Genomic DNA, 25,609 nt, shown 5'->3' on the forward strand with positions numbered 1-25,609 from the left:
TTTTAGAAATGGTTTTATATAGAAACATTTTACAAAGATTTACAACCGGAGATCATCGTGTCACAGGAGAGAAGGAGGCAGACAACCGCAGGGGAGGAAAGTGCTCACAGGGCGGACCACAGTCCCCTCGAAAGTGCACGACGGTTGGGGACTGGCGTGTGGCAAGATGACTTACAAAACAGTTTTCTTAAAAATCCATACAAAAGTGTTTCTTTGGCTCCATCCTTCTCACAGACGTGTGACGCAGCCGCACGGGCGAGCAGCCTTGCTCTGCAACTGTGTAAAAATAACTCCAGGCACAACAGGGTGAAGGAAAAACGCTCTACAGGACATGTTTTACAGCCACTCAGATGATTTTACAACAAAACCCACCCGTGCGATCGCTGTCGGCATCTCCTGGCCCAGCGGGAAGCGGCTCCCTCACATTCCAAGATACACATGGCAGGGGACAGCGGCGGGGACAGTGCTTGGGCTCAGCTCAGGTCTCCCCTTCTGTAGGACTTTTGCTCCCAGGTCCTGCAGCCGGACCATCCGGCACGTGAAGCCCCGAGCGGTCACCACGGTGCAGCCACAGCCGGGCCCCCCCACAGCTCCATGACAGCCACTCTGTCAAGTGCTACATCGGCTGACCATGCCACCTCACCAGGAAAATAAAAAGACGAAGGTGCTCCCTAAACTTACAACCATAAACGCTATTTGGGAATGCTAGTGAAGGACTCCATTCTTCCATATAAACGTAAATCCCCTCCAGTCTATAGGATCCCTAAGAATAACACTGGCTCCCAAACTCCCTTCTTCACACGGGAAGCACAATTTGTATTTAAATGGGAATAAGATGTTAGAAGAAAGTAAATGAGCTAGACCTGGACACGAACGAGCTGTAGGGGAAGATGAAGCATCGAATTCTTGCACAGATAACAGACATTTGCGAAAGAATAAGTTAAATCCCATGACTAACCGCTCTTATGTAAGATCTCATCCACTCATGAGAAACAGGGAGAAATCAGAGTTACCATTCCACTGGCTACGCTTAAACGGAGCTTTTCCTTTCCTATTTTTCTTCCATCCTTAAATGTAAGGGAAATTAACCAGCTCACTTCCTCTGACCTAAGTTTCCTAATAGCTTTCAGCCCTCACAGCACAAGGGGGGAAACGAGAGCGAAGGGCCTCGCCGGCCGCCGGGAGGCTGAAGCAGGAAAGCAGCGAGCGCTACCGAACCCCGGTGCGAGGGCAGCCCCGGCTCCGCTGCCTCACACAACGGACGTATCCGCTGGATTTTCATTCGTGACTTCTTTGTCATCAGCACCACAGGCAAAAAGCTTGTTGCCCAGAGTTTTCTGGGCGAATCGAAAATACATGATGTGGCCCATAGCCACAAAGGAGACTGAAATCAGCACGAGCAAGCCAAAAGCTTCGGGATTCGGGGCCAGGATGACCATGATGAAATGCAGAAGGTCGAGAAGGTAGTTCATGGAGTTCTGGACTCCGTTGATAATGCCTCGTTCAGACTCGATTACATTTTCTTGCAGCAACTGTGTCACAGTTAAATCAAAGGACCAAAGACCTATTCATAAAACATACTTGTTAATGACGGAATTTTGATTCATAGCTTTACATCTCAGACTCACAGTTTGAAAACGCTGACATGTGCAAAATACACATTTATTCCTGGTATCTTAAAGGCACTGCGCATACGTATTCATCATAGCCTTGTCTCTGAGAATTCTCTTCATCAATAAATACTGGTGTTAATCAGTGTCGATTCACTGAATTCTACACCCGAAACTAAGATTATACTGTATGTTAACTGGAATTTAAATAAAAACTTGAAAAATAAAAAATAAGATAAAAATACTGGGTTACTAGTATGGGTTACTAGTGGCTTCAGGAAATGATTTCTATAGCCACCCTACAAAAATAAGTCTAATCTACAAACATTTTAATTCTATTTTACTGTGATTATTTATACAACAAATGTAAAACTCTGAAATCAGAGACAACAAATCTGAATATAAGTATGAGTATTTTTAAAACTTAAAGTGAATGTACTAATATCTTCTTACGGTTAAAGTTTAAGGAGACTTTAATCCATTATTACGTTTACTGCTTGGGTTCCAAAGCCACTACAATAAAGCTGTCTTGCCTGAATATTAATTATCCTTGATAAATTAATGGGCTGCTTTGTATCATAAGATAAACACAGTTTCATTTCAAGAACGAATTCAGGCAGAGGTAATTCATCAGTGTTCTATTAATAATTACTTACATTTTGCCTTGTAAGAAGTCTTTACATTGTGTTTCCTTTCAGAGCTACGAAATCCACTTGTCTGGCAAAGTATATTCTAAACACACATAAGCTAAAGGGATTTTTTAAGGGTTTTTTTTTTTCTAGCTATCACATCTTTTTTTTTTTAAACCAAAAACACTATCTTTTTTACTTTGTGCTATACAAATAGTCTCTAAATTATAGTTCCTTTGGTAGAGTTATTAGCAATAGAAAGACTCTAAATTACTAAATGGCATTATAATTACTACAGCTCATATGTTCCTGAAAATTAAATTACATCAGGAGTAATACTGAAGATGCTGATTTATAACAAAATGTCAAGTCCTTATCATGTTTTAAGACAGTATATGTACCTATACGCACACTACACTTTAAGCTAAAAAATAAAAACTTTGTAATTAAAGACTGGATCCTACATAAGGATAAATAATGGATTTTGCTTAAATTAACACTCGGGGACTATTTCAGGTCATTTCTTGCAGAATTTTCTGAACCTGCATTGCAGAAAGACACTGTAGCTCGTCCCCACACAGAGAGGACTTACCGATTCTAGCAGCAATGACGCCTGCGAACAGCAGACTGACAGAGATTATGGGCACGGATTTAGGACTCATCTCTGGGATGATATTTGCAGGGGCAGACCCGTTTGACACGTGTATTTCAGTTGTTAGGATGATTTCAGGTATTTTCGTCGGGTTCATCGTGGACAGTGGCTCCGTTTGAATGAACCTGGAACGGATATCTTCAAAAGGAGAAACAGACAAGTCCAAGGGGCTTCCAGGCATGAACACGGAGATGACACACAAGATCAAGCAGGAAAGCTGTGCAAATCCTGAGATCAGACCAGTCCGAACCAGGCCGCATTTTCTCCGGAGCCAGGTAAAAACCACGGTTCCCATGATTCCTGTGACGGCAGAGGCTCCCATCAAAATGCTGAGGAGAGCCCCGCTCAGCCCCTGAGTGTAGGCGTAGCCCGTGGTGATACAGTCAAAGCCCAGGACGGTCATATAGAGGAAGGCGAGGCCCATGCCCGCCAGAAACACGGGCTGGTTGTAATAAGAAACCCATCCGTCTCGGAAGGTGCGGAAGGGCTCCGCCATTTGGGAGGCGCAGCTGGGCTCTGGCTCGTCTTCCAGCTCGTGGGCTGCAGGGCTTTTCTCGCCCATGAGATGAGTTCCCTCCAGGGATTTTGGCTCAGTTTCTGTTAATAAAAGACATCACGACGTATGTCAGTATAACGTGTATTTTCTTCTGCTGATCTAAGAATTGCAGCCAAGGAACAATCTCCAAGCAGCATTTATGTGACATAACAGCAAACAGCTGATACCCCTCTCTCGCGCGTCTGTCTCCCTTTCCCCACCGACTCGCTTGGAAATTAGGCTCCCACCTAAGAAAACAAATTGTATTTCCACCAAAGTAAGTAATAAGAAAACCCATAAAACAAAAATACAGTAATTCTCTGGAAAACCATAGCATCTTATTTTCTGGGCCCTGTAAGGCTCCATTTGCCCAGAAACTCAACTTCTCTCTCTTCCTGGGAAATGCCCACTTCAAGTCTGCACTCCCTTCTACTGTCCTACAAATAGCTACGTAACGCCTCTCTTCACAGACTCTTATGATTTCCTTATTCCCTTTTTTCCCTCCATTGTTCTTCCCATCCTATGGCTCAATTTTTCCTAGCAATCCCTCGATTAATTTTCCCTTCATGTCTACTGCTCACATTCAGGAAAATGGCCAGGGGTCCCATTCCAACCTGCTGAGATTCAATCCAGAATCATTCCTCAGGCCATCCAAAGCCTGGGTTTGATTCATATATTTAACTCCTTCAGCAGTAATGAACCTGATATAAATTCAACGTAATTTTGGTCTTCCCCAACGTTTAAGGTCTGAACACCAGAATAAAAGGAACGAATCATTGCGCGGAGCTTACCTTTCTGTAAATTCAGCTGTTTTAATTCAGCCTCCTCTACTTTAAGTGCAGCTTTCACAGCTAGGGCAGGTGTTTTCTGATAAACCTTCCACAGCAGAAAGTACTCCACACACATGGACACCAAATTCCACCCCGAAATGAAACCACAGCCAATGACTGCAGAGCCAAACGTCATAATCTGGCCAACAGCCATGGGGGCCAGGATGTTGGTTAACTGGTCAATTCTCCGGATTGTAGCATTCATATCTGCAGAGGTAGGGAAGAGAGGCAGATGAGTGCACAAACCTGTCCAAGAGAGACTGCTCACTCACAGAACCCAAACTCATGGTCCAAGGGTGTAGATGCCTAAAATGCAAATTTCCAAAAGCATCCTGAGCAAACCATTTTGTTTGGAAACACTTTATTGTTTGGGACAAGTCATTTTACATCTGCCTCAAAAATCACAACTGCTTTGGGACTGAAAAAATTAGTCCAACATCTAGAACGATGACTCTTCATTTTTTCAATAATTATTAAATGCCCATGATGATCTAGGCACCAAGTCTCTCACTATAAAGAACAAGAAGAATATTCTGCCGTGTCTTCATGGAGTCTCCCTCCCCGGGGAAAAGAAAGAATAAATCAATGAGCATCTACGTCTACCGCATGTCCGGTGTTAATGAAATATTAGGGTAAACAATAAAGCACAAAAAGGTCATCGAGAGTGCTCAAGGGAAAACAGAAATTTCAGTTTTAAACATGGCAGGGTCAGGACAGGACTCACGGAAGAAAAGAGCAACATAGCAAAAACATGAAGCAGTAGGAGGAAAAAGAGACAGTCATGTAAATATTAGTGAACAGAGAATTCCAGACCAAGGGGGGTACAAAAGTGCGGGGCAGGAGGAGCTGTCTATAGTGGTAGAGGCTCAAAAAGGAGGCTGGCAGGGCTGCAGCGGAGTGAGGGAGGGAAGAGGTCGGAGAGGAGGGAAGAGGCCGGAGAGGGAGGGCAGACTGGCCCAATCACGCAGGGTCCTGTGAACACACGGATGCTGACTTTGACAATGAATGCTTCGGAAAGCCCTTGGAAGCTGATGAACAGAGAGACGGCACAGTCTGACTTCTATTTTTAAAGGTTCATTTTAGCTTCTGTGGCGTGAAAAGATGGGAGCCCGAGAGCAAGGACTGCAGACGAGAGCAGAGGCGAGAAGACAGGCAGAGAATGACGAGGCACACACCAGACAGCAATGATGGAGGGAGGACAGGTGCTGGACATACTCAAAGGGTAGAAGCGGAAAGACGTGTAAACTGATTAGATGTGGGGTGTGAGAAAGAGAAGACTTAAGGGGGACTCCAAAGTTTCCTGTTTGTTTCCTGAGCAACGACCAGGAAGATAGAGCTGCCGCTTGCTGAGAAAGGAAAAATTTCAAAGGGTCAGGTTTGGGGCAAAAGAACAAGCATTTAGCTTGGAAATGCTGACTTTCACAGACCTACCGACAGTTGAGAGGCCACAGCAAGCGGGCAGTTAACGATGCCTGGACTTAAAGGAAGAAGTTATGTGGCCAATCTGGTAGTCATCGGCTGGCTGAGTTGGGTTTTTTAAAGGTTTTATTTATTTATTTGTTTTAGAAAGAGAGAGCACACACGAGCGAGGGGAGGAGCTGAGAGAAAGGACAGGCAGACTCCATGCTGAGCACAGAGCCTGACACAGGGCTCGACTGCCTGACCCTGAGATCATGACCTGAGAAACCAAGAGTCGGATGCTTCACCGACTGAGCCACCCGGCGCCCCAGCTGGTTGAGTGTTAAAGCAGTGAGACTAGATGAGATCAACCAAGGGACTGAGTGTACATCCAGAAGAGATAAGACCTGAGAACCGAGTCTTGGGCATGTCAGTGTTTAGAGGTCAAGAAGATGAAGAGGAAGTAGGGAAAGAGGAGAAAATCCAGGATACCAATCCTGGAAACCACGGATTCCTAGGAGGAGGGGTAACGAGCTGGGAAGTGCTGCTGTGGTCAAGGAAGATAAGCGCGGAGAAGCGGCTCGGACTTTGTCACACGGCAGGTCCTGGGGGCTTCAGGCGGAGCAGTAAGGGCAAATGCCTGACGGAGGCCTCAGAGACCAGCGCCAGCTGCGGGGACCCCTTTTATATGGCATTTCAGTGAGGGGCGCTCCCTGGACTCACAGCTTGAATGCTGCCCCCCGGCATTATGGAGAGCAAAGCCCTGACCAAGGAGAGGAACGAGAAAGAGTGAGAACAGACATCGTTTTCTTGCGTTTTGCTGAAAAGGAGAACAAAGAAATGGGTTGGTAGAGGTGTAGAGAGAAGTAAAAATGTTAAAAGCCAATGAACATTTTTGTTAAATGCAAAATTCCTGCGCTTTAAATTATGTCGATGGGCACGAGACAGCAGACAAGAAGGGACGGGACCTGAACCATCCTGAAGCACCAGCAGAAGGGCAGAGGCTTACTCTCAGACGCGAGCAAAACCATCCTTGTAAGCAAGAGCGCAGACCACGTACACGGCAGCCGTGACGGCGAGAGCATGTGTAACTTCTCATTTCTCCTATTTTCTCAGTAAAACACAAAGCGAGGTCATCACTGGAAGTGAGCATGGGAAGAGAGGTATGGGATGGATGAGCCGCAGGAGGGAAAGGGAGAGTGAGACCTTGTCCTTTCGGAAAGTGGGAGGAGCAAAGGACCCCAGAAAGCAGGACGATCACCGGGCGGCATGAAAGGGCCAAGTGGAACACAATGGTCACGAACTTGAAGTGAGAACGGTGAGCACAACTGTGCATGTTTCTCCGGCCGTGTCCTACTGGAGAGGGATGGATTTAAGCAGGATCTTACAAACGAAAAGTGACAGAAGGAGGAGAGGCCAACGGACCTGAGGGCACATGCTAGGAGGCAATCATGGGTGCTCGGAATGCCTGACCCTGGAACCCCAGCTGGTAAGGGACATGAGAGGAGTCAGAGACAGTGTAAAGGAGGTGGGTTGAAATGACATGCAGGTGGCGACCAGGCTGGAGCACTGTTGGGGTAGGGCTCCCAGAAGGAAGGAGGTGGCAAGTCAAGACATGAATGCCCAAGGTTAGGATGATCCAAGGGGAGGCTTGAGCGGTGATGACAAGGGCTAGGATACGACCACGCGAACCTACAGCTAAGTCAGAGTGCAGGACAAGACGAAGTCAAGGGGAAGAGGGAAAATCAAGAAAATGACCTATTTTCTTATCCTCTATCTCACAGAGTGGAGTGGAATTAATGAGACAAATCCTTATCAATCATGCCGGGCACCTTAAGGGAAAAGCAATGCGTGACTAATAAGTGAGTTAACAGAAAATTGCCTTTACTCCTTCTCTAATTCTTCCTGGTCCTCAACTGCCTTCCAATTAGTCCTATGAGTGTACGAGGCTTACGTGATAACAGGAGAACTTTGACACGGTCCACCTTTCACGGGAGAGGCAAAGGCAGTTTGCACTGATCTCCCCTGTGACCATTTTCCGCAGAGACTCGTAACTTCCACCTGCCCCACCAGTGAGTGTCCAACTCCTGTGCTAACAGACACGTGTAGAACTGATTGAAATGACTCAATATCTTGATTCCAAAAATCGAGGACTAGGGAAAGCGTACACTTGTTCTGAAAACCACAGAACAACAACAAAATTGGTTTAATTACAATGATTTGCTGCTCTGGCACTACCTCAGGTTCCAGGTTTCCGGAAGCTTCCCATTTCCACCAAATTCTGTCTTCCATATTATGCTTAGGAAGCTGATAATGTTTACGCGTAACGTAGCATCAGGAAGCAGCTTCTATCTCTCTGAAGCAGAATGAACTCCATGACGGTTTTTGGAAACAACCTAATCATTTGGCTGGTAACGGGCTAGGGAAGAATCAGTCCTCTGAATAAGCAAACATGTCCTTTTTACAAATTTCTCTTTATTCTTATGCAAACACACAATGTGTTCTCATTTAACTCCAATTTAACTGTTTTCGGCCACAGCTGAGGCACAGAATGCGACGGGAGATAGCTACTTGCTATTCTACGGCGTATATTCGGTCTCATAGGACGAGACTAATAACCAGACCCACCGGGGAGCAGCAGCCAGGACGTCTATCTACCTGAAACACGAGATCAGTTTTTAGTCAACAGAGTTCAAATAAGAAATGTATCTGCCATACGTGACCGAGCTAACCAGCAGATGTTTCTTTAGGACGGAGGACAAAGAAAACAAAAAACAAAAAACAAAATCCACCTCAGAAGTATTAACAAAGAGTGGTTAACAGAGAAAATAGGCAGGGAATAAAGTAGAGGAAAAAGTCTGGGAAGAGGAAATGAGTTTCAAGCCGGTTGGACAGGCTAAGGGTCATGGCATAGGAGAGCGCTTTAATAAAACACTAAACCAAGTACCGAGGCAAATTAGTTAACTGATTAACCAATGGTTTTAGGTAGAAAAACAATTCCTTTTCTGGAACTGTCCAAACCAGATGTTAATAGCTCTATTTTGGCTGGATGCCACTGAAATTCCAAAATTTCTTCCCATTCCAGGGAAAATGTCTCCTGTGTTTGTTGGATTTTTACCCTCGGGGATACGACTTCCAATTTTAAAACCTACTCTGAAATCAAGAGTCACTGAGGTAAGAGAAAGGGAGCGATTAGCACCCAGCTCACACCCTCTCCCCTTCGGGCTCACAGCCCTTGCCCTGCACAGACGTGCACGGACACCAAGGCACACGTGGGTTCGGCATCCCTGCCCAGTCCCCTGCTGGGGTTCCTCAGAGTTTTCTGGGGACTTCAAAACTTGGCCTGCAGAAACGCCCGTGCTTCCCGGCTGCAGCAGGTCTGTCTGTGTCCGGAGACGCCACCACAGAGAACCCAGGCGCAGCTGGAGTCCCCTGGACGTGTATTTCCCCTTCTCTGTTTTTCCTCTCTCCATGTCCTGTCTGTTCTAGAACTCTGCCTTGTAGCAGAAATGGACCCCAAAATCCATGGTTAGACTCTTGCTGACCTTCTGAACTAGAAGTTTCTATCCTACTTGGAAGCATGGTTTTTAATTAATTTTTTTTTAACAAATGCTGATGTTGAAACTTGAAGAAAGACAACACAGAGGCTTCCCTTTGCCAGGCTACCAACTTCCACTACCAGCTGGACACAGAAAAGCACCACTTCCTAAAGCTGGGTCACGGCGGACCGAAGTTTGATAGGCAGCTACTTCCTTCCTTAAACCTGAGAAATTCCAGAAGGCTAGAAAATGGACTTATTGGCCTAGATTCTCCCACTCTGCAATTATTCCTAATAATAAAGGGCAGCTGAGAAACAGACCTGATTTTGTTGTTTTTTGGGGACATCAAAAAGCCCACAAAGTATTATGGAATCTTTGGCTTTTGTTATTTATTTATATACATATTTAGAAGAAATTAAAGATTCTGAGTAACTTACACTTTACTCTGAACTTTTTTCCCCCAGAGTATAAAGACTTTACTGAGTCAAAATGAGTTAAGAAATTCAAATTAGGAGAAAGAAAATCACTTTATAAGCCAACTTTTTCTCCCAAATATATTCTAACAGATATGTACGTGACCTATTTTCAAAACATACTTTTTTATACCCTTTGAATTTTAAACCAGGGACATGTATGACATACTTAAAATAGTAGGTTAAACAGAGAAAGTAAATAACAAGGAAAAAACAAACAAAAAAGGACATAGCCTTATCTTAAGTTCAGTGTAACAAAAAGAGGCATGGAATTATTTCCAATTAGCAAATGATTATAGGAAGGAAAAAAAAATCAATGAGAATCACTACTTCATGTCTAGAAAGAATGTCATGCGGCTTACTCGCACGTGCTAAAACTTCGTCCTAGTCAAATGCCCACCTCTAAAATCACTGGGCTAGTTCCGTCTCGATTATAACACTGCTACAACAAAGTGATGATTTTTTTAAAAAGATTTTATTTATTTGAAAATGCAGGAGAGCACAATCAGAGGGAACAGGAGAAGGAGAGGAAGATGGAGAGGGAGAGGGAGAAGCAGACTTCCACTGAGCAGGGAGCCCTATGCGATGCGGGGCTCAAACCCAGGACCCAGGGACCACAAAGTTTTGATTTAAGCAAATGCCTCTCTTTCTTCATTTGGACCTTCCATAGATTTTCCTTCCTTTCTGTCACCACCTTCTTGCCTTTCTTCAGCCACGTGGCCCAAAGTTGCTTGTTACCCCCAACGCCTAATCTTGCCTTCTGTGTCCTAGGATAAGCCATTTAAATCAGCAACAATGGCTTTCTTGTCTGTCAGGATGGTTGGGCAACAGGTTTGTGACACCCACTATCTCAGTGACCAGCAGAACTGATTCAGCTGAAATGATCAGCAGATAGACATTCCCTTCCTCCTCCGCCCTGTGTAATTAATTATCAGTCCGGTGGGTGTCTGGGGGGGCAGGTAGGAAGACTGAGCAAGGTGAGTTATTCTGCGCCCAAGTAATACGGATGTGATGGGACATGCTGCTTCATAAGCATTCTTTCACCTTTCTCTGGCCCCTTGTACACGTTTCCAATGGACAACTAAGATTGTAAGCTTCTTAGAAACCACGTTCTGGCCTTAATTTTGTTAGTATTTATAACAGCAATGATGTTGCATATCACATGTAATGTAATAAAAGTTATAGACTGTAACTTTAAAGTTGAAGGAATTAACTGTTAGAGTCTCTTTTAGGACTAAGGCATTTCCAATTGCTTTAGAGAAAAATAAAATCCATACTGACCAGTTAGCACTGGTAATAATATCAAACTGATATAATCTCACGGCAGATTTTCACTGTTCCAGGTATTAAGTAAAGAGACCGGAGCAGAATTTAAAAGAAAGAGCTCAAAAGGAGTGTTCTTCTACTTGCCAGGTTTGCATAGAATAAAAAATAAGTTCACTGTCTCATAAAGTAACTTGCTAACAGTGAGATAAGTCACTGCACTGAGACTGATAAGGTCACGAAGGCAAAGACTCGTTTTCAATTTATCCTTCTTTAAAAACACTCAGAAGAGGGGCGCCTCGGTGGCTCAGTCAGTTAAGCCGCGACTCTTGGTTTCAGGGCAGGTCATGATCTCAGGGTTGTGGGACGGAGCCCCGCACCGGGCTCTGGACTCAGCGTGGAGTCTGCTTGAGGTTTTCTCCCTTTCCCTGTGCTCCTTTACCCACCCTGTCTCTCTCTTTCTCAATCAAATAAATATTTTCTAAAAATGCCCAGAAGAAAGGCTTAGCTTCATTCACAATCTCTGACTTAAAGAGAATCCTCGTGTAACCCATTTAGTGAGAAGAGAACCCCAAATTACCGGCCAGTTTGCTTCTGTCTCCTCCCGCCACGACGACAATCCAGTCCCTCTGGATGGTGATGGCAGTGGCCGTGCTGGCCAAGTTGGCGATGTTGGCGATGGTGATGATCAAGATGTAGCAGGAAGTCTGAGGAGTCACCGGAGAAAGTGGGGTAAAGGGTCCGCGCGAACACACTCTGCCTACCTCGCTGGAGTTTAAATGGTCTTTGGTGGCATAATAACACAATTTTAACTTCATTTCACAAAATCGGAAGAAATCATTTTACGTTGTCGACATGGTATGTTAAGGTACCAGTGGTCGCGTTAAAGGGCATACGATCTTCCTAATCGGTATCATCCACAACACACATCATACAAAAGTCGTCAAAGTCATACGTACTTCCACGCGACATAGTTACCATAGTAAGCGCTAGCACGGGGGTAAGGTTGTAATTTCTCCCCAGAATATCTCTTTTGGAAAAACCACTGAAGGGGAAGTGAGAGGACCTGTATTTAAGTCAGACTTCTGACGCGGGCTAGTTGCACGACAATGGGTAGTCCACTAACTACACTTTGCCTCAACTTTTTCATTAACGAAATAAAGGGAACACACTAGAAGATTCCGACTGTCCCACCTGGCCTCGAAGCTGGACAATATCAGTCTAAGTATTTAAGAAGATTCAAGAGTGACATCAAATCCACAGCTTTCCGCCCCCTTCCCAGATCTTTCTCCTTTTTTCGTCAAGCTCCCCGAGAACCTAGTGTAAGGAGTTACCTCGCTCATGACCCCAAACACAAACCCATTATTACCGGAGGAACACAATCATGACACACTGATAAGTATGGGTAACATTTCTTAGATATTGTGAACAAATTACAGGTTAATACTAGTGAGCTGAAAACTAACAACTGAATTATAGAATAAACTCTTAGAAATGCCGTCAAAAAAACAAATAAGAAAAAAACAATAGAAAAAGTTAAAATTCAAACAATACTTAGTAAGTGCCTACTATGGGCAAAAAATCAAACAAACGGAAACAAAACATAGTAACCGTAGGGGATACTGAAGCGGACACAGAGATCAACAGTGTCTTTGTAAGAGACACTCCCTAGTCGCCCACGGTTGGCATTTTTTGCCACTACCAGATGTTCTACTTTCTGCCACTAGGAATCCCACTGGGAACTTACAAGAACCCATCCATGGTACATGGTCAGAAGCTCGTTCTTATGTAAGAAAACCATCATCAGAATGATCCCGCACAGGATGACCGAAACATTCTGTACCACCAGCGAAGTCTGAGCCACTGCACAGAAGGAGAGACAAAGCATTCACTACACCAAACATCTCAGGGGGCCATTTTTGCCACATACCCCTGTTCTACTACATTCATGCATATGCAAATTATTGTAAGGAAAAAAACATTCCTGAAGTGAATCCTGAATGAACTGTTTCCAGTAGGACCCACCATACCACATCAGGCCAGCCAAACTTGCAGAAGTATTCACCATTTTTCCTATTAGCTGAAGTGTTCATAATGACCACAATTTCATGTAGTGCAGTCCGTTGACGGTTTACTGTCACAAACCGAACCACATTACAGAGACAAGCTCCACCTTTCAGCGCTTTGTTGCTTAAGATAAAAGAAGAAACCATAGGAAGAGATAGAAGAGGTTAAGGAAGAAGTCATGGCCCCCATAACCTCCTCCAGGGTACGCAGAATCCGAATCAGGTGGTCTAGATAAATAGGAAAGACATAAAAATTTGCCAGGAATGAAGAGTAGCAGCGTGTTCCTCTGGGCATTCTAATGCTACATGCCGGGCTATGAAATTCCAAGCTACACCTTCCTTCACAGAAATGCCAACTTCCTTGGAGTGAGGCACCCACGCAAAGTATTGGAGTAAGGACAGTCAGTGTACCAAGTAAGGACACCCACCGTCTTATTTGTAGTCTCTTCTCTGCCGTGTACCAGGGAAGGTGATCTAGGGGAAGATACATAATGTCTCTCATGTCTATGAGGTGAGGATAAGAAGCCATTCCTGCCTTCTTTACTTCTCAAGGTCATTATTATGCTCAAATAAAATACTCATGAAAGTACTTTGAAAAATACAGAGTTGTGTGTATGCGAGGTATAATTATAGCTCTTGTCTTCAAGGGCAGCGAAGCTCATTCTGGCTCGGAAAGTCATATAAAAGCCCAAACTCCTTTCTGAAATTAGTTTGGGATGAAATCCCAACATAGAACTCATTCCTTCATTGTGCAAGGACTAACTATCCACTACATGAGGTCGTTTTAGGTTTTAGGAGCCCACAGACCAGAGGAAGGAAAGGTATGTGAACAGATAATTGTAAGAGTGTAAGTACAACAGCTGAGGTACAGACAAAGTCTTCTGGGAGCACAGAGGAAGAAAGGATTAACCCAGCCTAGAAAGATCAGAGATTTTCATGGAATGTGACCAGGAGCTGATTGCATGGGATGAATGGAGACTGCTCTCCCACCAACACGTCTTCACCCAACTCGACATTCCCAACCTAGATTTCCAGTGTTTGACAACTGTTAAGTTAAAAGGTCTCGATGTATAATATCCCTACGTTCCTATAAACAATCATGTAAACAACTAGGGATGTTTTCCTAGCACACAAATCTTCACTTTATATGCGTTTTGGTCTATCCATTCAAGACAGACAAATGTCATCTTAACCATTTCACTAATAGCATCAAGTCCTAGAATTTGATGATCCAAATTGCTTCCTACACAGGGCCAGTCACCCCGCACTGAAAGAAACTAATACCGCAATTTGTCTCCAATGTCTAAAACAGACACGGCCAGGTCTTGGATTACCAAGTGCGTAATTTGGGAAAATTTTGCCCTGACTACTTATTTTACAGTGCCCTTATATTCTGCACAACTGAATTGTTCACTTTCTCTCTTTGCAAACTGCACTAATGTTCTAGAATAAATGTCAACATATTATCATTTCTTATCTTTGCATCAAAAATTTATAATTCAGCTCCCCACAATGCAGACTCAGGCACGCTTACTTAAACCTATAGTTTTTGAGTCCCTACACAAGCCACTATGTCAAACACTGTAACTCAGAGGATAGATGTTAAAGCTGTCCCAGCAACATCACACTAGCAGACTTCAGTGCACATCATGGTTAGAAAGAATGTCAGAGTTGAGCAAACTTTTAATGTTTAACGTGGTTCTCAGAAAAGAGCTATGGTGTTAATTATTAACATCTGGAATTTATGAACTGCCAAAGATCTAAAAAAAAAAAAATCTATAAGCTTAGTATCCTGGCATTCCAATTTTGTGGAGGGGCCCCAGACCCTCCAGGCAGAAGAGCTCCATGGAGCATCCCATCCCTCAGGTGTGGCAGGCAGACATGCAGTGGGTTAGTCCCAGGGGTTTCTGGGCCCCAAGAATACAAAGCCTTAGTTAACCGGTACTCACCTCTGAGCCTGGCGTTCTTATCCACCCAGTCACCAATGATGGCTCCGAGGACCAGAACAGACCCTGCCACCACCAGCCCGTAGACTGCGGTCAAGAGGAGGCTGTTTCCATAGAGCTCCACCAAGAACACAGACACGGCAAAGTGCCACATCCGGTCTCCCTTGAATGAGAAAAGAGAAAATGTTTTGATGAAATTATTTTTATTTTCTAGTCAATGATACTGAGGAGTTGCTTCCTTACCAAAAAGGTACTTCTAGGCTATGCCATGAGATGTTCGAAGTCAACAGCTCCTCTATGAATTGAACACGGGTCAGGTGGTAAAACCATCCGTCGTCGCCCAGTGGGAAATATTCTGGCCCATTTAGGAAGTAAACCCAGAAAGGTAGGATATCAATGAGACACACACACTCCTTATCACTCTAGAAAAAATGTCCCTTCCATACCAAAGAAGGCTTTTAGAGACAAAACTTGTTCCCTTTCAGGCCAGGTTTCCACCCGAGCCTGGAACAGACCCATTCTGATCTGGGAGGCATAAAGTAGTTTGATATGGAGCTGGAATGAAACTACAGTCTAGTTCACAAACATTCATATGCCTTGAATGTCAAGAAAAAGCCAGTTCCCCAATTTGTAAACTGATAAGAATGAACTATATGATCTTTAAAGTTTCTTTTACCTCCAACATTCTAAAATCTACATTCTGTTTCACAAATAAATTTCAAAGTCAAAAAACCACAAGGCTCAGAAAAGTGAAATTAACATGGGCAAATTCTGGCACCACATTTACAAAAATGCCAAAAATAACACGTAAGCAGCTTTACATTTGACAATTTTAATACAGATGGGTTTCGAAAGGGAGAAAAAATTACTTATTTTTTCACTCCAGACTATATAGGAAATTTTGGAATTCAACACTGGAAAATGTAGAAAAACAAAACTTTTATATGAGTCAGGTAAATTACCAGGTAAGAAACCTATAATGGACCTTATTATGAGATTTTTGGCTTCATCTTTGACCTCTGAGTTAACATAAAACAGGACAACAATGTTCTATTATAATTTAACCCTGGAAATCACTACCGGAAATGAAATTCCCAGGACAGGCTCCTCATGGATTTGACCCTATGTGAAGTCCTGGTTCTTTCCAAAGTCTCTTAACATCTGTTTGATAAATTCGATGTATCAGGAGCAAAATATTATTCAGGTCTATCAAACAATTTAAAAATTCTAATAAAGCCACGACAACCATCCTATGCATCCAAAATTTAAAACTGATGCACATTGTACAACAGCAATCACGCGGACCAGTATTTGTCTGTGGGCGTGACTCTACCGCAGGGGTCACCTGGCAACGTCTGAAACTGTTTTGGGCTGTCACAGTTCTGGCGGCAGGGAGCGGGGGTGCTTCTGCCGTCTACAACACGTAGGGCAATGTCTCCCCCAACAAAGAATTATTCAGCCCCAGATGGCAACAGTCCCATCTCTGCCACCAGGCAGACAAACCCTGATGTAGGGAATCATGAGCATCATTTAGGAAGGCAATTCAAGGGGCACCTGCCTTCAGCTCTGGTCATGATCCCAGGGTCCTGGGATTGAGGCCCCACATGGGGCTCCCTGCTCAGTGGGGAACCTGCTTCCTCCCTTCTTCCCTCCCTCCCTTCCTCTCCCTCTGCCTGCTGTTCCCCCTGCTTACACACACATACTGTCTCTCTCGCTATCTCTCTCTTTCTGTCAAATAAGTAAATAAAATCATAAAAAAAAAAAAAGAAATGCAATTCACACTTAACATAACATCAGGCCCTCGGTGGATGGGGTGGATATGGTCAAGTAAATGTTAAAGCAAGCACTACAGGAAACCCATGGGAGATCTAGAACGTGCACGCTCTCGCACACCTCAGCCGAGTGCAGGGCCCAGATTAGATACTGTGGAATCAACAAAGGAGTAGACATGCCGTGAATCCCAGTTGTGAACGAATAAATACAAGAGTGGCCACACTGAGACCGATTTACCAGTCGCACTGTTCTGGTGCATGAGATTTGTTCCCTGAATGTTCAAAAGTTCAAGGATTAATCAGTACCGTAATTACTATTTCTGACACAGCTTGTATTCGCTTTGATAATAGAGTCTCCACTTAAATTAAGTAGGATTTATTTAAGTTTCAAATACCATTGTACTAAATTATTTAAAACGTATGATAAACATACAATTTGTCTGAAACCAATAAAAGGACAAATTTATATTAAGATAAAAATGTCAGGTTGGGGGAACAGGTGGTGGGTAATGGGGAGGGCACGTTTTGCATGGAGCACTGGGTGTTGTGCAAAAAGAATGAATACTGTTACGCTGAAAAAATAAATAAAATGGAAAAAAAAAGATGTCAATAAGAAAAACTGTTTTCTTAATCTTCAAGAAAAGAAGCAAATCTAGACTAAATTAGAACACAATGGCACGGGGAGAGTTCGTGCTTCCCACAAGTAAAGAGTAAAGAGTAAACAGAGTACCTCCCCTCCTTTACCTTAATCCCCATTCCTCTGAATAGCTCCCAAGGAAAAGACAAAAAACACAGAAATGCCCTTAATGACAGGTTGCCTCTGTGGGTGAGTTTCCTCCTTCTCAACATAAAGAATGAAAAATATTACTCAATTACGTTTTTCTTTCCTTTCTTTCCTTCCTTCCTTCTCTCCTTTCTTTCTTGTTTTTTAAGTCCTATTTTTACCCAAAACATTTGTTTTAGGTTCCTCTACAGCGGGCCGTCAAAACAAGTGCTACTAAAAGAAAACTTTCTTTCTTGTTTATCCTCGTATGGCATGACACCTCCTTGATGGAGAGGCACAAAACTGCCCCAGTTGCCCCAATTCCTAACGAGTTTTCCTAACGAGTTTAGGCTTTAAGTGGCAACAGGTCCCCTGCTCACAAAGCCCGAGAATCAGGCAAAGTCTAAGTAAATGTTGACCAAGTGCGATTTCAAGCCCACCCGTTCCTTCCTTACATCCATTTCCTGCCTCCTATGTGCTCTCCCTGTACTTTGATGATTCGTTTACGCGTCCACCTGCCCCCAGCTGACTGTGGGCCCGCGGCCAACTGAGTCTCCGGAACCAGTGGCCACAGCCAGGAACCCGCTCGCTACCCACGGAGCGGCTCCTGCCCAGCCAGCACTCCTGCAGGCACCAGAAACTCGGTGGTTCGTAAAAGTCAAGGTCTGCACTTCACGCAGGTGGCATCTCGGGGAGCAGAGACCAAAAGCAGACCTAGAGCAGCTCGGGGGGTATAAGCACTATGAGGAACTGGCGTGAGCAGGAAAGTGGCATTTCGCGCTAAGCAGAGATGTCTCTGAGCAGAGACCTGAAGGAAATGAGGGCCGGAGCCACGCCAACAGCCGGGGTATGGACAGAGACCGTCCACAATGTGAGTGATGAGGGAGCGGCAGGGCAGAAGCTGATGCCCCAACCTCCCCTTCCCCCCATGGGACAGAGGTGACAGTCCTCAGGCAGTCCTGGCTGCCCTAAGGCTGAGAAAAGGAAAAACAAATCGTTAACTTGTAGAGATCACAAGCCTGCAAGACCCCAGGCTCCCTCAGTTTACAAATGTCTCCCCGATCCACGAGAACAAAGCATTTCCATCATGACCCGGCTTCCAGAAGGAAAGACGGACACAATGAACTGTCTGGATAACCTGCAGCCCACGGACAGACCCTGGAAGCAGGGAAGTGGGCCGAGTGTAATGTTCCTCGGGGAGGCTCCCAACCATCTTACTGGTAATGCCTTGCTAGAGGGAAAAACAACCTTAACTTGACAATGGAAAGGCTTCTGGGGTCCTTTGGGGGTCATCTTTAGCATGTGAAAGCTCTTTTAAAACCCCGAACTCCCAAGGATGTCATCAGTCACCCTCACAACCCCAGGGCATCCATGGGTCCCGTGCTTTACTAAACCACCATTTTGTACTACAGATGTCTCGAGAATTCTTCTTGGCCGTCGGCTCTGGACTCCACCTCACCAAACCTCACCTATATTCCATAACCCCATCATGATGACGTAAGAGGTAAGCAACTGGCCCCCCTTTTCCACTGCCTTACACTGTTAGTCACCTTTTTGTGACCAGATACATTTTTTGAAGCCCGAAGGAAATCACACGTTAAGCTCCTCGACAACAGATCCACTTGTCACAGTAGTTTGTATTTTGAGAGTATAGAGTAAAATACATGGCTCTACTGGCAGAAATAAAAAGCATTCAACCCCACATAAATCTAACCTTCTAGCTAACACTTCTATGTTCCGTGTAAAGGAAACCAGGAGTCGGCAGAGTCTGCAAGGGAACGGATGGACAGATGTGCGTACATGCACGCGCACACACATAAGCACATATTTTGCTCTAATAAAATCAGCCGGTGCCAACCCGGAGACAAAACGCAAAAGGCAGAATTATCTAGAGTTAGTGAGCATTCCTCTTTTGTACTCTTTTGCAACAAGAAGTAAAACTCCACTAAACCTTATATGGTTGTGATTCCTGGGTTTCTGTTTATATATATATATATATATTTTTAAAGATTTTATTTATTTATTTGACAGAGAGAGATCACAAGTAGGCAGAGAGGCAGGCAGAGAGAGGAGGAAGCAGGTTCCCTGCCGAGCAGAGAGCCCGATGTGGGGCTCGATCCCAGGACCCTGGGATCATGACCTGAGCCGAAGGCAGAGGCTTTAACCCACTGAGCCACCCAGGCGCCCCTTGTTTATATTTTTTAATCCAACTTTGCACAAGAATTCCCTTTGCTCAACTTAATGTAAGATTGGCGTGTCTGTCACCTTTCTTGTGAGACTCTTAATGAAGATGACAAACAGCTCCTCCTAGAACATCTAGAGTTCCACCCTTTTGGCAAATCTGACCTCCCGATCTAGTAACAAGGTCACATAAACATTAAACAAGGTAATGAGTCTTTGGAAGTGAGGCACCTCCTTCTTCTAAGAGACAGGTCCAGATCACAAGATGACAATTTCAGATACTATCTCCACCAACCTGTTACTGGTTTTTAAAATACTTAATACTTACTAAATTAAATGGAAGAAGAAACTATTGATTTACATATCATTAAGAGTAATTTCACTAGTTTCTACTCAGAATCATCAGCTGTTGGAAACAAAACAAACTCAGTTTGTTTATGTGTATTTGCAGAGTCATCCTGTCTAAGCCTCTGGGGAGATAGGAACTGGCCTTTCTAAAAAGCCAAAGCCATCTTTGAACTGCTATTTCTTAAAGAGCTGATAACCAAGCTTAATAATTTCCCCAGAGCTTGGGTACACATTTCCTCATGTAATAGTCTGCATTCAGGTCTTAAGAACGATCCAATAGAATGATCCAACAGAGCCAATGATCCAGTTAAAAAGAAAATAACATTCACAAAATTTACCCTAAAAACTCTCTCTTATTTATGATTTTTAAAAATCAGATGTTACATGAGGCATAACTAGAATTTACTCAGATACTGCTTTTCGACAGTAAGAACAATTACTGAAAGATTCTCATCATTAATTAAACACACATCCAGCATCCTTTTGGGATTACTCTTCTTTGGGGTGTGGATGAAGGATCCCAGGCCCACAGAAACACTGGCCCTCTTCTGGGACCCCATAGGAAATCAGGAGAATTATGAATCATCTGCAAATTTTCTTTGGATGATGGTTTTTAAGAGAGCCTGAGCTGCCGTACGCATATCGACTAATGGATAACATTTTTAAAGCCGAGAATTCTTATCACTCAGATATTTGTTCTTGGGGTCAGTTATATTTAAATTAATCTTAGAATGCTATTTTTAGCCTAAGGCAGTCATTCCACTCTTCTGTATTTTCATGGTGCAATATGCTGGAACTTATCACTTTAACAGAAGAAGAAAATGGAGAAATACCTTAAAATGTGACACAGGAGATACAGGGACATTCACCCTTGCTTAGTAGCAAATGTTACCATTTCCTAAGCCTAGGAACGCAAACCACACTTGACAAGCAAACATTCCTGTCCTTGCCATTTTACCTTCGGGAGGCTGTTCGCCGACACAAAGCGCGATACTTAAATACATACACTCACGCGGACCGGAAAATGTCTTTGGTGAAAGTAACTTTTTCATTAGCACTTGTGGGTTTGGAGGCTTTATTTCTCCGGCTGCAGGAAAACCCTGGACGACGGTTGAGTACAACCGGCCGCTGCGAAGGAAACGAGCGGTTACACAAGCGGTTGCGAGCGCAGCGGCCGCATCGCTTACCCAAGTGGACAGCGAGTGGCCCAGGTAGAGCAGGAACTTGGCCGAGCTCAGGTACTGCGCCACGGAGCCTGCGGAGACACGGAGGGCGGCGGGAGCGGCGTTGAGTCGGCGCCGGGAGGGGGACGCTGCTGCGCTCCGTGTCCTCGAACGCGACCACTGGACGCTGATCTGCGGGGCAGAGCGCCCACACGGAGCCCGCACACTTCGTGCACGCGCCGCTGCGGCTCCCGCGCCCCGGCCGGCCCCGCGAAGCCTCCCGCACCGTCGCGGTCCCGGACTCCGTCTTTCCTCCCCGCGACAGCCCGCACCGCCCGTCCGCTCGCCGGCGGTCCCTGCCCTGCCCCTGCCCCTGCCCCTGCCCCGCTCTCCGCGCCCCCGCGCCCCCGCGCCCGCTCACCGCAGCATCCTGCCCCGCGGGGCTCCGCTCGGGCCTTGCTCATGACCGCCGCCGCCGCCGCGCTCCGAGGGGCCGGGATCGGGGGGCCGGGCCGGGGGCGCCGCCGGGAGCACAGCAGCCGCGCGGGGACACTCGGCGACAGCGCGCAGCGCGGAGAGGAGCCCCGGGTCGTCGCGCGTCTCGTTCCAACTTAGCTAGCACTGTAGCTGAAGTCGGAGAGCCGGTGCGGGCGCTGCGGGACCCCGCGCCGCCGCCGCCGCCGCCGCCGCGCGCGCTCTTATACGGGCCGGGGCGGGGCTCCCGCGGGCCGCCCTCCCCGCCCCGCCCCGGCCCCGCGGGCCGCCCTCCCCGCCCCGCCCCGGCCCCGCGGACCCGCGCCGCCCCCAGCCCCGCCCCGGAGGAGCCGTCCGCCCGCCGCGCGCAGACCCCGGGGCGCACCCCCCGCGCGGCCTGTGCGCTCTCGGGCTGGAGCCCCGGGACCCGCCGCCGCGGCGGAGGGTCGGGAAGGCCGCGGGAGGCCGGAAGGGACCGCGGAGCCGGACCCGCAGGGCCGCAGGGCCAGGCCCGGAGCCGAGCGAACCGGCAGGTGCGGCCGGAAGGCTCTGGCGAGGCGGCCCGCCGCGGGGTCAGGGCAGAGCGCCGGCCGGGGCTGGGGCCGGGGGTTGTCCCCGCGTCAAGGACCGGGTTTGTAACGTGGGAATCTGGACACAGGACGCGGGTGGCGGCTCCCGGCTCTCCCCTCCGGCCGCCCGCGCCGGGAGCACCACCGCTTGCCAGGGCGGCCGGCGGAGCTGCTCTCCAAGAGGATCAAGCGCAGCAAAGGGCGCGGGGATCCGAGCTGCGCGCCCTCCGGGGAGCACAGGGAGGCGCGGAAAGTCACGCCGCGCAGGGTGTTAGCGACCCACTCCCAGCCCAGAACCGGGGTCCCCGACCCCCTGGAGGTGCGGCAAGGTGGAGCCCCGCGAACACTCCCTTCCCATCCTTCCTTCTCGCTCGGCACCGTCACTCCCGCCCCCACCCCGGCCTCCCTTCCCCACCTGCCCTCCGAAGCCGCCGCGTCCGAAAGGCCGCTGCCAGCAATACCGGTTGTCCCAGTTGTGGCCCGGGTCCGCGCCTGTCCTGATAAGGCCATCCAGGGGCCTCCTGAAGTGGCAGGTGAATGGCCTAAGGAACATCATCGGGCTTGAGCCTTCCATGAACTCGGCCTTTTCCCCCTCAGTGCCAAGCCCCCGGGCACAGCAGCCCCTCTTGCCAGCCCATTACCGTGCCCTTCTCAATCTTGCCAAGCCCCCGGGAGTGGATCCTACACACTGAAACTCCAGCCGGATTCCACACCCTGAGCACAGGCCGGACTGACACCCCCGGGGAAGGAGACTCGGATAAGTACAGGCCCCGTATCTGCACCATCAGTCCGGAGCCTCCCGGGTCCGCCAGCGGGCGGGGCGCCGCGGGACTCGGTGGGATGTGGTCTGGAGGCAGAGATAGGGGCTTTACAGTTCAGCCTCTGCTGTTAACTGCTCCTGTTTTTTTCCCTCTTTTAAAGCCCCCCCCCCTTTTTTTTATCCGCAGGACTTTAAAGCCCTTTGTCTTTACTCCAAGAGAAGTTTTGGGTTCTCTTCTAAAGTTGGAGAATAGGATCCTGCAGCCGCAAAGTAAGAGGGATCCGAAGGAGGGAGCTGGCCCACTGGCCGCTCCACCTGATGGCCAGGCCTTACTGGAGATGAGTTTTGTTGATAAGCTCCTCAAGCCAGGCAAAACAGCTAAGACACTTCACACGTTTGCCACGGCGTCTCTCGGCAGCAAGGACCTCCAAGTGCACTAAATTAACCTCCACGTGCCAGGAGAGAAGCGCTGGGCCGTTCCCAGCTTCCAAAGGGCATAAAGGAGGTTCCGTTGCCTTAAAAAAAACTGCTTCTGGTTGACACTGACTGAGGTATTTGTGGGAACAGTAGCTAAGTCGATGTACACCTCAAAATGTGACATGGAGACTTTCCTATTGTCATCAAGGAGTGCCCAGAAGCCCAAACCCAGAGAACGAAAGGAAGAACGAACAGATAGGAGACTACAGTGAAGCACATAGGAAAGATGGTCTGAAAACAAAAATGGGCAAGATCCATAACATTAAAACCAGTGAGGTGTTTGAGCTTTGGCAGGGAAATCCTAAGTCCTTATTAATGGAAATAGTCAGGATATATTAGTTAAGGCTCATGGAAAAAAAAAGGAATTGAAAATGAAAATGGAATAGAAGTCCTCTAAACATGTACAAAATGCAAAATGACAGCAGTCTCCTGGCCTTGACATTCAAGATCATAAAGCACAGCTTAAATCACATCCTGACAGGCTACTCTTCCTTCCGAGGAATTATTTGAGTGGCTGAAAATTAAAGTTTCTCTCAAAAATACATATTTCTTCCAGAACTCAGAAAACACACCTTCTCTATCAATGTAATCATAACTAAGCAAGCCATGCAAATTTTAAATCAGTTTACAAAGACACAGATGCCCTAAGAACCATTTTCTAGCTCATTTTCAAAGCTTTTAAGTTTGTGAATAGGTTAACTTTTTATAAATTCCAGGTAGAATAAAAAGTATATTCTAATTTAAAATGGATAAGTATTTATGGTTGGGAGGAAAGGGGGGTTTTTATTATTTTTAGGTTGCTTTTTCACTTACCGCCAGCACCTTGTTTCCTCGGCTGTATCTGATGTGCTTACCGAGACAAATGCAGAATAATGAATGGTCACCCCTGCACTGCCCTAAAGAAAAGCCATAGGGTTATCATCGACTAGTACAGGAAGAGCTCAGATCTAGAACAGAGCTTTCCGATGGGTGTGAAGCTTCTTAGCCTAATTTAGGAGCTATAAAGCTACATTGCATTCAAACCCCTTTTTCAGTATTACAGACATTTCAAGAACTGTTTGATGTTTCTATAACCTATAACTGACTGAACCTTGGAGAAATTTAAGTTGACATCTAATTTAAGTTACGGACATTTAATTGAAAAAATAAATATCCTGTCAGGTTTTCATTTTGTTTGGATATTTTAAATAGGCTTGAGCTTGCAAAATTTCTCATGAATAGTGACTCTCATTCCTCTCTCTCTCTCTCTCTCTCGTTCTCGCTCTCACTCTCTCTCTCTCTCTCACGCACACACACTGTAGTCTGTAGGTTCCAGTTGGAAAATTAAATGCAGAATTCAGAAGATCCCAAAAGAAATACGTTCCCATGGCAAATCCACAGAGACAGAAAGCGGGTTCGTTACTGTCAGGGGCCGGGGCTAGGAGGAGGGAGGCGCGGGCAGCGGTGGCTTAATGTGTACCGGGTTTCCTTCTGGGCTGATGAACATGTTCTGGAACAAGAAAATAGTACTGGTTGCACAACACTGAGAGTGTACTAAAAGTCACTGAATGTGTACTTTGAAATGGTGACATGTATGTTATGTGAAGTGTACCTAAAAAAAAAAAATCCATTCCTGTATGGGAAGTTTGCCATTTTTCAGTAACAGTGTTCGCTGGTATAAACGTAGACCAAATGTTGTCTTTGGAGATCTCAGGAAGGATTTGGAAAGCGGGAGAGAGACATCTTGCCCATCACACTCCCTGGAAAATAAAACAGCAACTGAGTTCACCGGTTCGTCTTCTCCACGTGCAGCCGCACAACACGCACATTTCACTTCATGAAAGTTTCCCGCAGCAACTCTGGCCGCACGTGGTTTCCTCAGCGGCCTCACCTAGCTCCCTCCTGCTCCGGGGTCACATGCACGCTCCTGTGTCCGAAAGCAACTAAGACAGACGCGGCGTCGCCCCGAAGCCCCTTCGCAGTCTCCAGACCTCTCTGGGCCTTACCTTCCACGGGCTGCAGAAGCGCAGCGCTCTGGGCGCTCGGTCGCTTTCCCTGGTCTTGGCTGCGGCCCCACAGGAGCAGCACAGGGGCCCCATGTCAGCGAAGGCTCCCGTGTCGCTCACTCTGAAGCCTCCGTCTCCCGCCGCACCCCCGGCCCGTGTCTAAGAGGTGCCTGGAA

The 25,609-nt window shown here is 46.4% G+C and overlaps 2 protein-coding genes across 4 annotated transcripts; one reads left to right on the forward strand and one right to left on the reverse strand.

Moving 5' to 3' along the window:
• On the reverse strand, window positions 1-21,838 carry SLC40A1 (solute carrier family 40 member 1). Of its 3 annotated transcripts, none has more exons than XM_046018582.1 (8): window positions 21,590-21,838; window positions 21,012-21,133; window positions 14,945-15,104; window positions 12,677-12,792; window positions 11,510-11,636; window positions 4,218-4,463; window positions 2,832-3,488; window positions 1-1,564 (listed from the first exon to the last, which is right to left on the reverse strand). In XM_046018582.1, the coding sequence occupies exons 3-8, from the start codon at window positions 15,093-15,095 to the stop codon at window positions 1,251-1,253; spliced, it is 1,611 nt and encodes a 536-aa protein (XP_045874538.1). In that variant the 5' UTR covers window positions 15,096-15,104; window positions 21,012-21,133; window positions 21,590-21,838; the 3' UTR covers window positions 1-1,250. The 3 variants fall into 3 exon arrangements, with proteins under 3 accessions (XP_045874538.1, XP_045874537.1, XP_045874536.1); XM_046018581.1 differs by having other exon boundaries at window positions 20,964-21,133; XM_046018580.1 differs by lacking the exon at window positions 21,012-21,133 and adding an exon at window positions 21,193-21,260.
• On the forward strand, window positions 21,631-25,466 carry LOC123950895 (translation initiation factor IF-2-like). Its single transcript, XM_046019366.1, has 3 exons — window positions 21,631-21,782; window positions 21,977-22,540; window positions 23,159-25,466. The coding sequence occupies exons 1-3, from the start codon at window positions 21,631-21,633 to the stop codon at window positions 23,409-23,411; spliced, it is 969 nt and encodes a 322-aa protein (XP_045875322.1). The 3' UTR covers window positions 23,412-25,466.
• The last annotated feature ends 143 nt before the right edge of the window (window positions 25,467-25,609 follow it).

This window comes from Meles meles, chromosome 9 (assembly GCF_922984935.1).
Source record: "Meles meles chromosome 9, mMelMel3.1 paternal haplotype, whole genome shotgun sequence".
Taxonomy (NCBI): Eukaryota; Metazoa; Chordata; class Mammalia; order Carnivora; family Mustelidae; genus Meles; species Meles meles.